Source organism: Glandiceps talaboti, chromosome 22 (assembly GCF_964340395.1).
Source record: "Glandiceps talaboti chromosome 22, keGlaTala1.1, whole genome shotgun sequence".
Classification (NCBI taxonomy): Eukaryota; Metazoa; Hemichordata; class Enteropneusta; family Spengelidae; genus Glandiceps; species Glandiceps talaboti.
This window is the reverse complement of record NC_135570.1, coordinates 4,373,664-4,388,756: the sequence shown is the minus strand read 5'-3', so window position 1 is coordinate 4,388,756 and position 15,093 is coordinate 4,373,664. Positions and strand designations below refer to the sequence as shown.

Here is a 15,093-nt window from a genome sequence, read left to right as displayed (position 1 = left end):
AGGGAAATAAAAGTTGGAAAATAGCTCAATCTCAAAAGAGGTCTCTTGATTATTTTAGATTTTTAGATGTGTCCCCAGAATGTTTGTATTTGTTAACCTGTTTACAAGCATACAGGGTCTTGCAACTCAAGTAGAGCAACACTGGTGATCCTCCATAACTATGAGCAGGCTGCATTTACGTTTTCCGAGGTATTACAATTTATTTAAGGTAAGAAATTTACATCATGAATCATTAGGATATTATGTCATGTGACAGTCAGGTGACTTGTAACAATAGCTTGTTGTGATTGTACATGTTTCAGTAAAATGTTAATTTTCAGTCAAAAACCTAGAAAGATGTATAAGGTAGTTGAATCATTAGCATATTATGTCATGTGACTTGTAACAATAGATTATAGTGATTGTACACATTTCAGTAAAATTTTATTTTTCAGTAGAAAACCTAGAAAGTTCTACAGGGTTTTCATTCATTTTTTCTGAATACATGCATATGATTCAATTTTGGATTTTGGCCAATCTTTCACGAAATTGAAAAAGTGGGGGCAATATATTCGGCATAGTTCCTTAGTGTCAATGTATTATAATTAACAAATGTAAAGTGAATGTGTTGGCCATACTGACCATTAATATTGTCGGTACTTTTTAAAGCATTAATCATATTACATGCAGCAGTTGTTGATATCATGCTTAGCAGTGATGGTGATGAATGGCTTTGTTGCAAACTTTAGAGCATAATAATACTACATGTTTGTAATTATTGAAATCATATCAGCAATGTTTTGTATATTAATGTCTTTATTTCATTCCTGTTCCATACGGTGAAATAATGTGTGTATAACCACCTGTTAGTTGATAGTTAGAGCTCTGTAACAGAAACTTGAAATTGTAAACATGCATAATTTAACTTTGTTAACATGCATAATTTGACTTTGTTAACATGCAAAATTTGACTTTGTTAATATGCATAATTTTACTTTGTTAACATGCATAATTTGACTTTGTTAATGTGCATAATTTGACTTTGTTAACGTGCATACTTTGACTTTGTTAACATGCATAATTTGACTTTGTTAACGTGCATAATTTGACTTTGTTAACGTGCATAATTTGACTTTGTTAACGTGCATAATGTGACTTTGTTAACGTGCATAATTTGACTTTGTTAACGTGCATAATGTGACTTTGTTAACATGCATAATTTGACTGTGAATGTGCATAATTTGACTTTATTAACATGCATAATTTGACTTTGTTAATTTGACTTTGTTAACATGCATAATTTGACTGTGAATGTGCATAATTTGACTTTATTAACATGCGTAATTTGACTGTGAATGTGCATAATTTGACTTTATTAACATGCATAATTTGACTTTGTTAATTTGACTTTGTTAACATGCATAATTTGACTGTGAATGTGCATAATTTGACTGTTAATGTGCATAATTTGACTTTGTTAACGTGCATAATTTGACTTTGTTAACGTGCATAATTTGACTTTGTTAACGTGCATAATGTGACTTTGTTAACATGCATAATTTGACTGAATGTGCATAATTTGACTTTATTAACATGCATAATTTGACTTTGTTAATTTGACTTTGTTAACGTGCATAATTTAACTTTGTTAATTTGACTTTGTTAACGTGCATAATTTAACTTTGTTAACGTGCATAATTTGACTTTGTTAACGTGCATAATTTGACTTTGTTAACGTGCATAATTTGACTTTGTTAATGTGCATAATTTGACTTTGTTAATGTGCATAATTTCACTTTGTTAACGTGCATAATTTGACTTTGTTAACGTGCATAATTTGACTTTGTTAATGTGCATAATTTGACTTTGTTAATGTGCATAATTTAACTTTGTTAACGTGCATAATTTGACTTTGTTAACGTGCATAATTTGACTTTGTTAATGTGCATAATTTGACTTTGTTAACGTGCATAATTTGACTTTGTTAACGTGCATAATTTGACTTTGTTAACGTGCATAATTTGACTTTGTTAATGTGCATAATTTGACTTTGTTAATGTGCATAATTTAACTTTGTTAACGTGCATAATTTGACTTTGTTAACGTGCATAATTTGACTTTGTTAATGTGCATAATTTGACTTTGTTAACGTGCATAATTTGACTTTGTTAACGTGCATAATTTGACTTTGTTAACGTGCATAATTTGACTTTGTTAATGTGCATAATTTAAAATTGAAAGACATGCTGCATAGTTCACATATTCTAAGTTGGCAGCCATGTTTGTTCTCATGTATGTAGTTATACGAGTGACTGTAGCCATAAGTAAATATGCAGTTGTTTTATAGAACTGCAACTATCAAGTGCTATGGGCCAGAGTCTAACCCAGTGTACTGTAATTGGACTATCGTAGCTGCATGACTATGACAAGGTAAGTCAGATTTATGGTGACTCTTATAGTGATATTGTCATGACAATACTCACCTATCAAATATGAAACAAGTACATTGTGAAAAATCAGTGGCCACGGAAACACTTGAGTAGTGTTAATTATAAAGTAATAATAAGGATTTTTGTTAGCACTTTTAAAACTAGGTAAAACACCCTGAGGGGGACAGGTGGAAGATGGTGTGTGGACATTTTTAGTATTACTGTCAATTTACTTTTCATAGAGGGAGAAATGGCGATGTTACTCGTATAACTACATGTTACATATCAGACTGATATATAATATGCAGTTATATAAATTTTCATTTCCAACCATGGTAGAACATTGATAAAACCATAGATTGACTCAAGATCTGTGGCAAAACCCAATGAGAAGTATTCATTTTCAAGCATTTGTGTGTCGGTGATCTTGGCACTTTTTAAAATTGTACAGATACCCATCAAGGAAACAATTTATATATAGGAACTTTCACACAAAATCAGCATATTATTAGAAACATGTTTTAGACAAAAACACCAGTTATAAACACACTTTCATATTTCATAAATATAATTTATTAATAATAGTCTTATCATTTATGTTTTTCAGAAAGTAGAGTTATCTGGTATCCAGTTAAATTTGGAATCTTCTGATGGCTGTTCTAAAGATTTTAAAATGGTATGTGATGGTCATTGTCTCCTGTATACCAAAGTTCACTGTAATCCACCAAGTCGGTTTTGAGATTATTGATGCACACAGACAAACAAACCCATCAACAGACAGACAGACGGACGGACGGACAAACGGACGGACGGACAGACATACAGACAGACAGACAGACAGACAGACAGACATTGGTATATCATTAGCTTCCCCATGGGATTCAGAGGGCGAATCCCATGCCCAGGCAAAGAAACTGAAGCTTAATAATTATAACCTGTTGATGAGGAAATTCTGAAATTCATCATATGTAATATATATTGGTATCTGAGCTACACAAGGGATACAGTGGAATAAAAGTCAGTGTATAGAATCTCTGGTGTTCATACCGTTTACTTTATCAAAATGAAGAACGCACAGCGTAAGAGATTAATACAATATCTTTATTGCAAAAAGAACCAATCATTACTATGTTAGCAAATTCAATGACATTTATAATACAGTATAAATGTCACACATCCTCAACAGTGTAGTCTAAAGGCTATCTATGGCATCAAATCTCAATATCTCTCTTCACCACATCTAGATCAATGAGAAATCATGAACCAAATGTTTTTCATGCAAATGAGTAGATCCAAATGGTTAGAATGGTATAAACAATGTATAAGTAGTGTTTTGATATGGCCTATGTACCATATTTGGACAATATGTAACTGCCCCCAATGAACACTAACTTGTTATTGGACAGAATTCTGTGACTGATTCACAACGACATGGTGTTAATGACTGTGTGGGTGACTTCATTTGAATTTGAAATTTCATCTGAGCACCTCATTGAGCTAGACATGAGAAGTGATTTGAAATCACGGATAGTATCTAGGTTATCAACAATGTCACTTGTTCCTTTGGCAATTGGCAAATCATAGCAGCAATTTAAGAGAAATAATGAAGGGTGCAGAAGTCATGAAAAAAAAGGTGAAATAAAATATCGAATAGCAGTATGGCAGTTTGCATTCTATCTAGTTCGTCTTAAAGCTTGCAATTCCTAAAGTCTTTCCTCACACAATATAACGTCATCAATTTTGCGTACACCTCGACGTTATCAATTTTGCATGAAAAAACCTGATGTCATCAACATTCTTTGTTGTACAGCAGTTTATTTGGTGTACCTGAAAAGATGGCCCATGGGAATAGTTGCACTGTATCTTTTGTGGAGCTAGAAATAAAGAAGAACAATTACAATGAAAATTAACTGAGTTGCGAAAAAAGAATGGACAAAAGTGTTTCGAAAGACTGCATGAAAAGGTAGCATTTCCTCTTTTCATACACATGACAATCACACAATGGAATATCAGTGATTCCAGATTTCTAAAATTCTGTTGTATGACCATCATGTATACAGAATCAGAAACACCACCCTTTCATTCAGTGAAAGAAATATGGTTGATAAGAGCCTCATATCATTTTTGGTGACCGGAGTCCACAATCAACATTTAAAACAATGTGTCAGGTCATCATTCTCAAAATGTAACCATGCAAGTTTCTATCCATGAAGTCTGAAAGTGGTTTAACTTCATTGCATTCAACAGTTCTATAACAATTTTCATAATTTACTACATACACAATTAACTCAAGAAGTATGTGGTGGATTAAAAACAGAAAACAGTTTTGGAAAGATTGGAAAAAGTCATCTTGCAAGGCTAATATAGCTATTAAATATCCAACAATGTCAATATTTTAAACATATCTATCAAACTAGGTAATAAAATGTAGCAATATTAGTAAGTATGCTTTGCCAGATAACAAAAGTAGCAATGTTTGTATTAAAGTTTGTCTAGCCAGATGATAAAATGTAGCAATGTTAGTAAGTTTGTCTAGCCAGATGATAAAATGTAGCAATGTTAGTAAGTTTGTCTAGCCAGATGATAAAATGTAGCAATTTTCATAAGTTTGTCTATACAGATAATAAATTGTAGCAATTTTAGTGTGACAAGCCAGTTAAAATGCAGCAATTTTAGTGTCAAGCCAGATAAAATGTAGCAATTTTAGTGAGTGTGTCAAGCCAGATAAAATGTAGCAATTTTAGTGAGTGTGTCAAGCCAGATAAAATGTAGCAATTTTAGTGAGTGTGTCAAGCCAGATAAAATGTAGCAATTTTAGTGTGTCAAGCCAGATAAAATGTAGCAATTTTAGTAAGTGTGTCAAGCCAGATAAAATGTAGCAATGTCAATAAGTTTGTAAAGCCAGATAAAATGTAGCTTTAGGTATGTTAGTAAGTTTGTCTAACCAGACGGCATGTTGTTTCTACTAGCTTCCAATACAAAGGATAAAAAGTCCTCAATTGTAATATCTTACCCTGTATCTAACCAGGCTGCAACATCCTTTGGGCTTGGAACCCTGGTTTGGCTACTCAAGTATTTAGCAACAACTCCAGCCTAAATAAAGAAAAAGAAAGACAGGTTTAATACATTAAATGAACAAATATGTGACAATCTATCAATATGTTAAACCGGTATTGTATCTTTTTACAAATCTTGATTTATTAGTTTTACAAATATTTACAATTGTTTTGGGTAATTTGGTTGTTTTTAAAAATAATTTGCATTTGCCTGTTCAGTCTTTGATGGGGTGGGGGTGGGGGTTGTGACAGGATCTGAACGACGTTGAAATAATTTAAAGGATTAGGTAAAAAAAAGAATTATTTCTGGTCAGGACAGTTTGTCATAGACAAATGGTGTGACTACGAATTATTTTTTTTTTAATTATCGACAAACCTGTCATTTAGTCTACTATTTATGGCAGTTACTGTTCTTTTTATTTAGTACTTTAGAGCAAGTGTGTATGTGGGGCAGATGTCATTTGCTTGTTCATGATTGGCTCTACAGTTGTCATCACTGAAGTAGGGAGGGTTATTTTTGTGTTTCCCCACAGATCTGCAGACTGCATGGGCTGGACATACACACACAACAAAAGACCAATGCAGGGGTATTTAACTGATGCACGCGCTGACCAGAAACAATTCTCTTTTTTTTTGGCCTTAGACTAGGTCTTCATCAATAACTGGATTGGATTAGATTCTTGTCATATTATATGGCACAGTTCTAGCATTGACCTGATTTTTATGAATGCATATCTAATACTAACTTTAAAATTGGAACTACACGTCAACATTGTTAAATTACAGTTAAAATCACTTACCACATGAGGTGATGCCATAGAAGTACCTGCAACAATAATATATGATAACGTTGTAAATGGAAACAGAGTTATATTTGAAAATAGTAACAGTCTAAAGTCGCATAATTTCCTAAACAAGGCAAGTATAAAATTCAGCAATCTGTAACAATAAACAGTTTATGGACACATGCTGAAATGGATATGTAGAAAGTACTTTGTTCTAAAATGAAACCGTTGCAACAATTCTCATTCAACTGCTGTTCAGTGACTAAGAAATGTTTTGAACTTATATCAGTTTATCTGATATTTCTCTTGTTCTTATTATACATGTATATAGATAATTTTCCAAGAGTTGAAAATGATATTCCATTTACCCGTGCATATTTGTTTGTTTTTATTATTTCGTTTTTTGTTTGTTTGTTTGTTTGTTTGTAACATGGTTCCTGGGCTCCCTGTGTTGTAACAACATGATGCTGTCACCCAGGTTGTGTCACAGAGCAACTTACCGGTAATAGTAGTGATGGAATAAGCCGAATCAATCCAGGCAGATGTTATACCTTCACCCTGAAATCAACATTGACAAGGACCATTAAGGTTTACAATTTGCATATAGAACGGAAAGTGGGAATGTCACATTATTGTCTGCACTTTACACTTTTCGCTGTGCTAAAGACTTATAACAGCCTCATTTTAAAGGTCTCAACATGCCAAGAATGCTATCTGCTGTGTGCTCAAGGGAGTTTATTTAGATTAGTTTCCACATTTTAAAAATTGACTTTCTTTTAATCTTGCAATTTTGAAATATACTAATATTCTAATCTACCCCCCCCCCCCCAAAAAAAAATACAAAAACAAATACAATAAAAAACAAAAACAAAAACTAGTACAGTAAAAAAGAAAATTCACCATTATGTATTGGTAACCACAAAGTTGCTGGGAGAGGCAAGTGTTAATATGAATATCTTATAAACTTACTGGAGCTAGAATATCCACGCATCGACCATAGTTAGTACTTTCCCATTGATAGTCAGCACTGTTAGTAGCACCCACTGTAATACTAGTAAGGGAAATTATATTCACAAAGAATAAAATTATCAGATATTTGATTTTTCTGCATTTGGTGTCAAATGTGATGACTTTAATAATGGACAGTATGAGAAAATTAGAGTGAAATAGAAGATACCAGTGAGATATTGTAGTGAATTAGTGAGAGAGGGAGATGAGAGAGAGAGAGAGAGAGAGAGAGAGAGAGAGAGAGAGAGAGAGAGAGAGAGAGAGAGAGAGAGAGAGAGAGAGAGAGAGAGAGAGAGAGAGAGAGAGAGAGAGAGAGACAGACAGACAGACAGACAGACAGACAGACAGACAGACAGACAGACAGACAGACAGAGAGACAGAGACAGAGACAGACAGAGAGACAGAGACAGAGACAGAGAGAATAGATAGACAGACAGACACTGAGACAGAGACTGACAGACAGAGAGACAGACAGACACTCAGACAGACAGACAGACAGACAGACAGACAGACAGACAGAGAGACAGAGACAGACAAACAGATGCTGAGACAGACAGACAGACAGAGACAGATTGATAATATTTATGCAGTGAGAGAGGCAGACAGAGGGGGAGAGACATACAGAGGGGTATAGAGACAGACAGAGGGGGAGAGACAGACAGAGGGGGAGAGAGAAAAAAAGAAGGAATAGAGGATCATAATAGAGGGGGACAGAGAGAGAAAGGTTTGATCAAGCTATCATGTGATTCAAGTGGACGAATCACAAAAAAACAAGCAACTGACAGATGATGCTTGCCTGTCTTAAAATGTCGTATGTGCAGTTTCTTATTGATTTCTGCATGTGTGCATCAAACATCCCAGTGAACAGTAACCTGGAATGCACTGTATAGTACGTTAGACTTACGCTGTTGATTCACTTGCAGGAGATGTGTCACAGGCATCAGCTTTTTCATTTCCAGCAGCAACAACAAAGGGTACACCCTGTTGAAAAAAATATTCAACATAATAGGATGATGCATAGTGATGAAAAACAGTGATCAATAAAATGAATACTACAGCAATATATTCAAAGTTTCCCAGCTTTATTTGAGAAGTATACATAACTTGTAACAATAGCGTAAAGAAAAGCTTTAAAGTGTTCAGGACTTACTGAATTAATGGCAGCCTTAACAGCATCGTTTTCCGTCTGTGAGAATGGCCCTCCAAGAGACATACTGTAAAACAATGATAAAAGGTATTTCTATTTATTCCATGCAGCATGATATGTGATAAGACTATATAGTCATATTGTAAGAGTAGAATGAATGATTGTATTATACCTCAGACTACTATAGTCTGTAGTGGTCTGAATTATACTTGTAAGGGGAGAGATCAATACCTCAATGTAGGATAAAAAAAACCTAAATTCTTTAATGGGGGTGGGGGAGAGGTTGAGCTGTTTTAGTCCATTTTAGTTCTAAATACAAATATTTCTTTAAAAAATATCAAATTGAGAAATGGAAGAATTTTTCAGTACAGTAAATGATTGACACTAAAACAAAGTAAAGTGTCAATAAAATAACTATTTTTTACTACATACTGGCTTTATATTCATAGCACTGCATACCGGTACTACTACATACTGATTTGAAATTGATTGTGCTGTCTGAAAATTTTTCAATTTTGTTCGAGGGGGTGAGGGGTGGGGGCTGGGGGATGGGGGGGAGTCTGAGACCTTGAAGTATAAGAATTTAGTTTTTTATCATACATTGAACTATTGATCTCACCCCTATTAAGTGGTCTGAGATTATACTTGTAAGTTTATCTCCAACTTTACAGATAATTTAAAGTAGAATGTACCAAGAAAACAAAATATTCAAACTTTTTGCTCTCACTTTGTCCAGAAAACTGGAACTCTTCCTCAGTTAAAATCAAAATAAAATATCAGGGGTCATCGCAAAATTATTTTGAAATAAAGGTCAAAATGGTATCAATAAAAATTCAGTTATTTTAGAATCCAATATCATTGTATAATAGAGTTAGGGACTTTGATAGTGACAGACTTTTTGAATGCGAGGACTAAAGGAAGAATTGGTTTGTAGATTTAAATATTGCTTTATCAAAATATTATAAACTTTTTTACTCACTTTGCCACTGATCCCTTTGCATTCTTGTTCTTCTTCATCTTCTCCATATGGTTATTAGCAACCCAATTAATACCATCGATCACCATCCTATGATGCAAAGTATATGTCAATTGTACTCTCATTTTGCACCTCAAAGGGTGTGACAAAGTATCCTAACACGGCGTATGGAACTTTTTGATGAAATATCAGATAAAAAGAAAACTATAGCTGGTAATTTTATGGAACAGTGTGAATAAATTGTCGAAATAAAAACTATCATGGATGCCTGCTAATTTCTCACAAACGACCAAATACAAACAGTTTGCAATAAGCATTGGGTATTTGCTCAACACCAAATGAAATATTCTGTAAGCATGGAACTCTTTCCGAAGACATGTCGAGTTTCTTAATAATTTAGTACAGTGTTGGGGACTCTTGTTAATAAAGCAGTCAACTGAAGTTTAGCATCAAAAATTAACCTGTATTGATAGTTGTTACAGTACTGTACATCCTTTATTTGAAGCTTAAAATAGGTATAACCATAGAAATTTTACTGCAAACTAAAGTTGCACTTTTTCTATAGTTCGAGTTGACTTACTTGAGGGTACCGGATCCATTGGCATCAAGAACTCGCACGGCAACTGCAGTAGCCTTCTTGGCAAGCCCATAACGATTTCCCATGATAGTGCCTAACAAAACACAATAATTACTTCATCATACATACATACATACATACATACATACATACATACATACATACATACATACATACATACATACATACATTCATACATACATACATACATACATACATACATACATACATACATACATACATACATACATACATACATACATACATACATCAATATACATAGTACACACATATACATACATACATACATACACACACACACACTCTCTCTCTCTCTCACACACACACACACACACACACACACACACACACACACACACACACACAATAAATTCTATAAAATCACAGAAATAAATTTTCAGAGTTACCTGCGACATGTGTTCCATGGCCGTTGAGGTCATTACGAGGGGACGGTGATTCTACTGTATCTATGCCCTACAGAGACAGAGACAGAGACAGAGACAGAGACAGAATGAGACAGCCAGACAGACAAAGAAGAGAGAGGTTTCAACATATAATGATTTTACCATATGATGATACAACTATCGACATCAAACCATGGACAAACAGAACCTGTTACAAACTGGGAAATGTAAACAAATGAATTGATTAATAACACATGGCTTGGCATGTTGGAACAGCAGAGACTTGTATTACACACTGTGGTTTGATAAGAACAGTTTTATGGCCTCTTTATGTGTGCATGAATGCCAGGGAAACTGAAAATTTATTTGTGAATGTGAACTATTATGTAAAGAGGCCATACAACTGTTCTTATCAAATGATTGAATGTAATAGTCTCTGTTGTTCTAACATGTTGTGATAAGTATTATTAATCCAATTCAATTGTTTACTTTCCCTGTTTGTAACAGGTTCCATTTGTCCATGGTCTGATGTCAGCATTACAGCTATAAAGAGTAAATTTTCACTGATTGAATTAACATTCTGTATCATTCCTTCCAGGATCTATGGTTTACACTGATAGGAGTACAAATATTGAACTAGTTGAGGAGATGATTGAAAGTTAGCTCAACACTCATTACCACTCACCCAGACTGCTCGTCCTTCGAAGTCTTTGTGTTGCATATAGATACCGCTGTCATAAGAAAAATATCAGGTATAAATCGTCCAGTAAGTTAGTCAGTTGGCATCAGCCCAAAATAAAGGAAACAAATTAGATATATAAAAGATAAATACAAGAACAACAACAATAGTTTCAGCCTAACTAATTTGGACTATTATAATGTATTTCAAAACAGGATACGATATTCAGTAATTTCTGTTTCTGTTTAGGCAACTGTCTTTTTTATAATAGTGCATTACTTACGTGTCCAAAACATAGGCATCCACCCCTTCTCCAGTATTACCTGAAATGGCAATGTAGATATGACATAATTATGTATGTCTGTCTGTCTGTGTGTATGTATGTATGTATGTATGTATGTATGTATGTATGTATGTGTGTGTGTGTGTGTGTGTGTGTGTGTGTATGTGTGTGTATGTATGTATGTATGTATGTATGTATGTAGGTATAGGTAGGTAGGTAGGTATGTATGTATGTATGTATCATTCTGTGACACTCTGTATTTGTCAAGGCAAAGCGGTTTTGGTAAATGTGATGTCATTTTCTGCAATGTTATATTTACAGGATATCTCCAAATTGGCTGAACACAAGTCAAGTGCATTAGGGCTTCATTACAAGATTTCAAGGCAGAATAAATTACCAGGGTGCTTATGTATCAGACTATCATCCCAAATCATAAGTAAGTTGATAACAGTAATCAAAGTAAGTATACCAAGTGCATAAATAAGTTTGACATTTCCTTTCAAAATGTGAATAATGGAGTATACTTAAGTTTTAATGTGATCAAAAGAACAATTTGAATTGATATCTTACTCTCATAACGGTAGACGCCACTCAGGTTATGTGACCTCTCTGTGGTACGTACCAAACCCTGTTGGATGAAAATCATTTCGTTATCAGCACAGATTTCAAAATGACATGGTTTATGAAAAAGCAACACTCTTTCTAGTCTGTCTGTCTGCCTGTCTGTCTGTCTGTCTGCCTGTCTGTCTGTCTGTCTGTCTGTCTGCCTGCCTGTCTGCAGTGTCTGACTAATGAGTCAGCTGTTGACCAATCTTCAGTCTCGTTGGGCTGTTATATTCACCCATTGTCAGTCAGTCAGTAATTTAATTGATTGAATAGTTGTATGATATTATTGTTACACTGAAGCAAGAAATCTGTCCAAAAAAATCAATTACAACTGAGTCATGTGACCTAACCGTGACCGTGAACTCACCCATTCAGCGAATGTCTGCTGTGAGCAGGACTGAAGAGCTTTAACCACCTAAAGATGACAGAGAATACATGGTAAGAAAAGATATCTATGGAACATCCTGCTTCAAATGATCAGAGTTATGAGTTATCAAAGTGTTTGTCTACTAAAACCATCCATCGTTGTGTACACCCATTTTTGTTTAGCTTAGTGATTTGTTAGAGGAACACTATTCCAGGAAGTAAAGACATTTTCATGAACGTTAGGTTCTTGAGAGTCAAGTCGTTGTTTTAAATAATCTACATTACATGTAATGTCAGAGAAACAACACATTGATGGTGTCCCTCATTTGTGGATACTGCTATGTAAAACATGAAATGATTATCCACAACCCAAAGTTAATGAAAATGCCTTAATTTCCTGGAGTGGTGTTTCTCTTTAAAGTCACATTTCCCTGGTATGCCTTTATTTCCTGAAGTGTTATCCAGATCTTTCAGTCTGGGCTTCTTATGCTTTTTTTATTCGTTTGTCAGTAGTTTTATCCATGGAAAAGTAGAAAGGACTTCCTACCACCATGTTTATCTAAACCGGCGTTGCTCTGGATATTTGATATCTATATATTATATATAATGTAAAATTCGGTTGATATTTAACTTACATGGTTGGCCTCGACGTGTTTCACCTCTGGTAAGCGACGAATGAAGTTAATGGCACTATAAGAGAATATTTATTAAGATAGTATGACTCACAGAAACACACTCAGGTGTATACAATTCAACAATTGGATCTATTGTTTGGCATTTGTGTCTTTGTGTACATTGATGCTGATAAACTTCCTTCAAAAATGCAAATAGAAACAAAGTCCACTGCAGGAGTCTTTCACGTTCGTCATTTAACTGTTAGAATTGTCACATTGCAAAGACGGTTAGACAGGCAGACAGCAAACAAACATCCATCCACCCACCCATCTGTCCATCCCTCCATCCACACCCCCATTTTATCCACCCACGTGCTCACACGTACCAGACACATTATATACGTACATTGCAAACAAACATATTTAGACAGACACCTACTCAATGTGTCCCCGGAGTGCATAACCTTTGAATCCTCCAAAATTGTAATCAGCAAGAATACCAGGGTTCTCTACTCCGTTGGACTCTTCTAGCAGTGGACTCATTGTCTTCATGTGCTTTAAGACTTAATTTGAACAAGGGAATAAAGTTGAAAGAAAACGCAATTACCATAATGGCGGGAACTGATATACGAATAACGTGCGAAAAGTAAAGTGAAAATTTCGTAATGGCGGGATCTGATCGACGAATAACGTGCAAAAAGTAAAGTGAAAATTTCGTTATTATACATCGTGCTAATTTTTTTCATAATATCAGGAAACTAATAGTGAACGTTGTCGTCAAACTTGTGTAAGTCGAGCGAGCTGTTCACTGCCTAAATCAAAAAGAAGAAGAGGTAAAACCCCATGGATATCGGTATCTATAATTTTGACAAAAATTTCAATTTTTACACTAAGTCTTATATGTATACGTACTAAATGTGAAATATTCGATTGCCAGAAATGTGTTACATTTTTATATTTCAAATGTATGACATACAACATGATAATTTGTGTTATAAAAAAAATCAGTTGCGAACGAGGGTGAGGGCTTTCTTGGCGTCACTAATCAGCTACTATAAGGTATCATCCTATATGACGTAAAAATAAGGATAGCTATAGATAGCATGCTATGACATGTTGACAATGCATGGGGAAAGGTTAAAAAATAAAAAAATAAATCATGCACCACGTTATCTTCACCCGTATCTTCGCAACGAAATTTTGTACAGACGATATATTACACACGACACATGGGAGAAATGATGATTCTGGCCAACGAATATCAAATATCTTATTAAATTAAGGAGATATAGTTGTGATGGGGGGAAAAGAAAGCAAAAAATTTTTTTCCATTGGATCTCAAAGTTCGTTTCTATACTTACCTTCATCATTCGTGGTATTAGAATGAAACACTACGAAGTATTCATCTTTTATTTTAATACCCAAATCTACATTTAGCAGTGGGGCTACGAAATTAAACAAAATTAAAGCATAAAGTTAGTTGAGGCAAACAAATATAGTAGACCGTGAATAGCGAATAGAGCCTGCAACTTTACCGTCATATTGGCCAAAAAAAGAGCGAAACACTAAATCAATACGGTTTGGTACGTACAAATAAATCAAATCTGTTATGAACAATTGGTGGCATAAATTGTTGGCAAATTGTAAAAATTAAATATGCGCAAAATATGAAAGAAACACATCTGTACCTGACCAGTTATCTGTATGTAATTGCCATGCCCACCTGTAACCTAGTAGTCAATATATGCATACCATATAGCCACAGGAAGCCGCGTCGTTATCAAATAATCTACAGCAATACGTGAATTACTGAGTTAAAAAGGCACAGTAAAGTAATTTTTTAAAAAGTGGCAAGTTCTTACCCTGATATGCCAACACTGTAGTCAGCGCTAACAGAAAAATAAACAGCTTCATCTTGTTTTCTTTCACGAGTGCTGACTTATCTTAGCTGGAATATATAGTTACAGGACAGAACATGAGGCAGAGGTTGGTATTAATAAATGATGTAATGTCCAGACATAGTTTACAAGTTAACAAGGCACGCGTAAAATATTAAATTTTAACTAAGATAAATAGTAATGAACAGTATGCCGGCACTGCTGTTTCATTTCTTTTGAGAAATAGTTTATGATGCGACATGTCAATCATAATTATCCTGATGAA

General features: G+C 34.4%; 1 protein-coding gene across 1 annotated transcript; it reads right to left on the bottom strand.

The window, feature by feature from the left end:
• Window positions 1–4,197: 4,197 nt before the first annotated feature.
• LOC144451940 (uncharacterized) lies at window positions 4,198–14,844 on the bottom strand. The gene is made up of 18 exons (XM_078142861.1): window positions 14,793–14,844; window positions 14,292–14,375; window positions 13,370–13,493; window positions 12,952–13,006; window positions 12,318–12,365; window positions 11,915–11,972; window positions 11,345–11,384; window positions 11,068–11,113; window positions 10,386–10,452; window positions 9,961–10,051; window positions 9,384–9,470; window positions 8,408–8,471; window positions 8,162–8,238; window positions 7,219–7,300; window positions 6,750–6,807; window positions 6,265–6,290; window positions 5,422–5,501; window positions 4,198–4,282 (listed from the first exon to the last, which is right to left on the bottom strand). Exons 1-18 carry the CDS (start codon window positions 14,842–14,844, stop codon window positions 4,198–4,200), a joined length of 1,224 nt encoding a protein of 407 aa, XP_077998987.1.
• Between the last annotated feature and the right edge of the window lie 249 nt (window positions 14,845–15,093).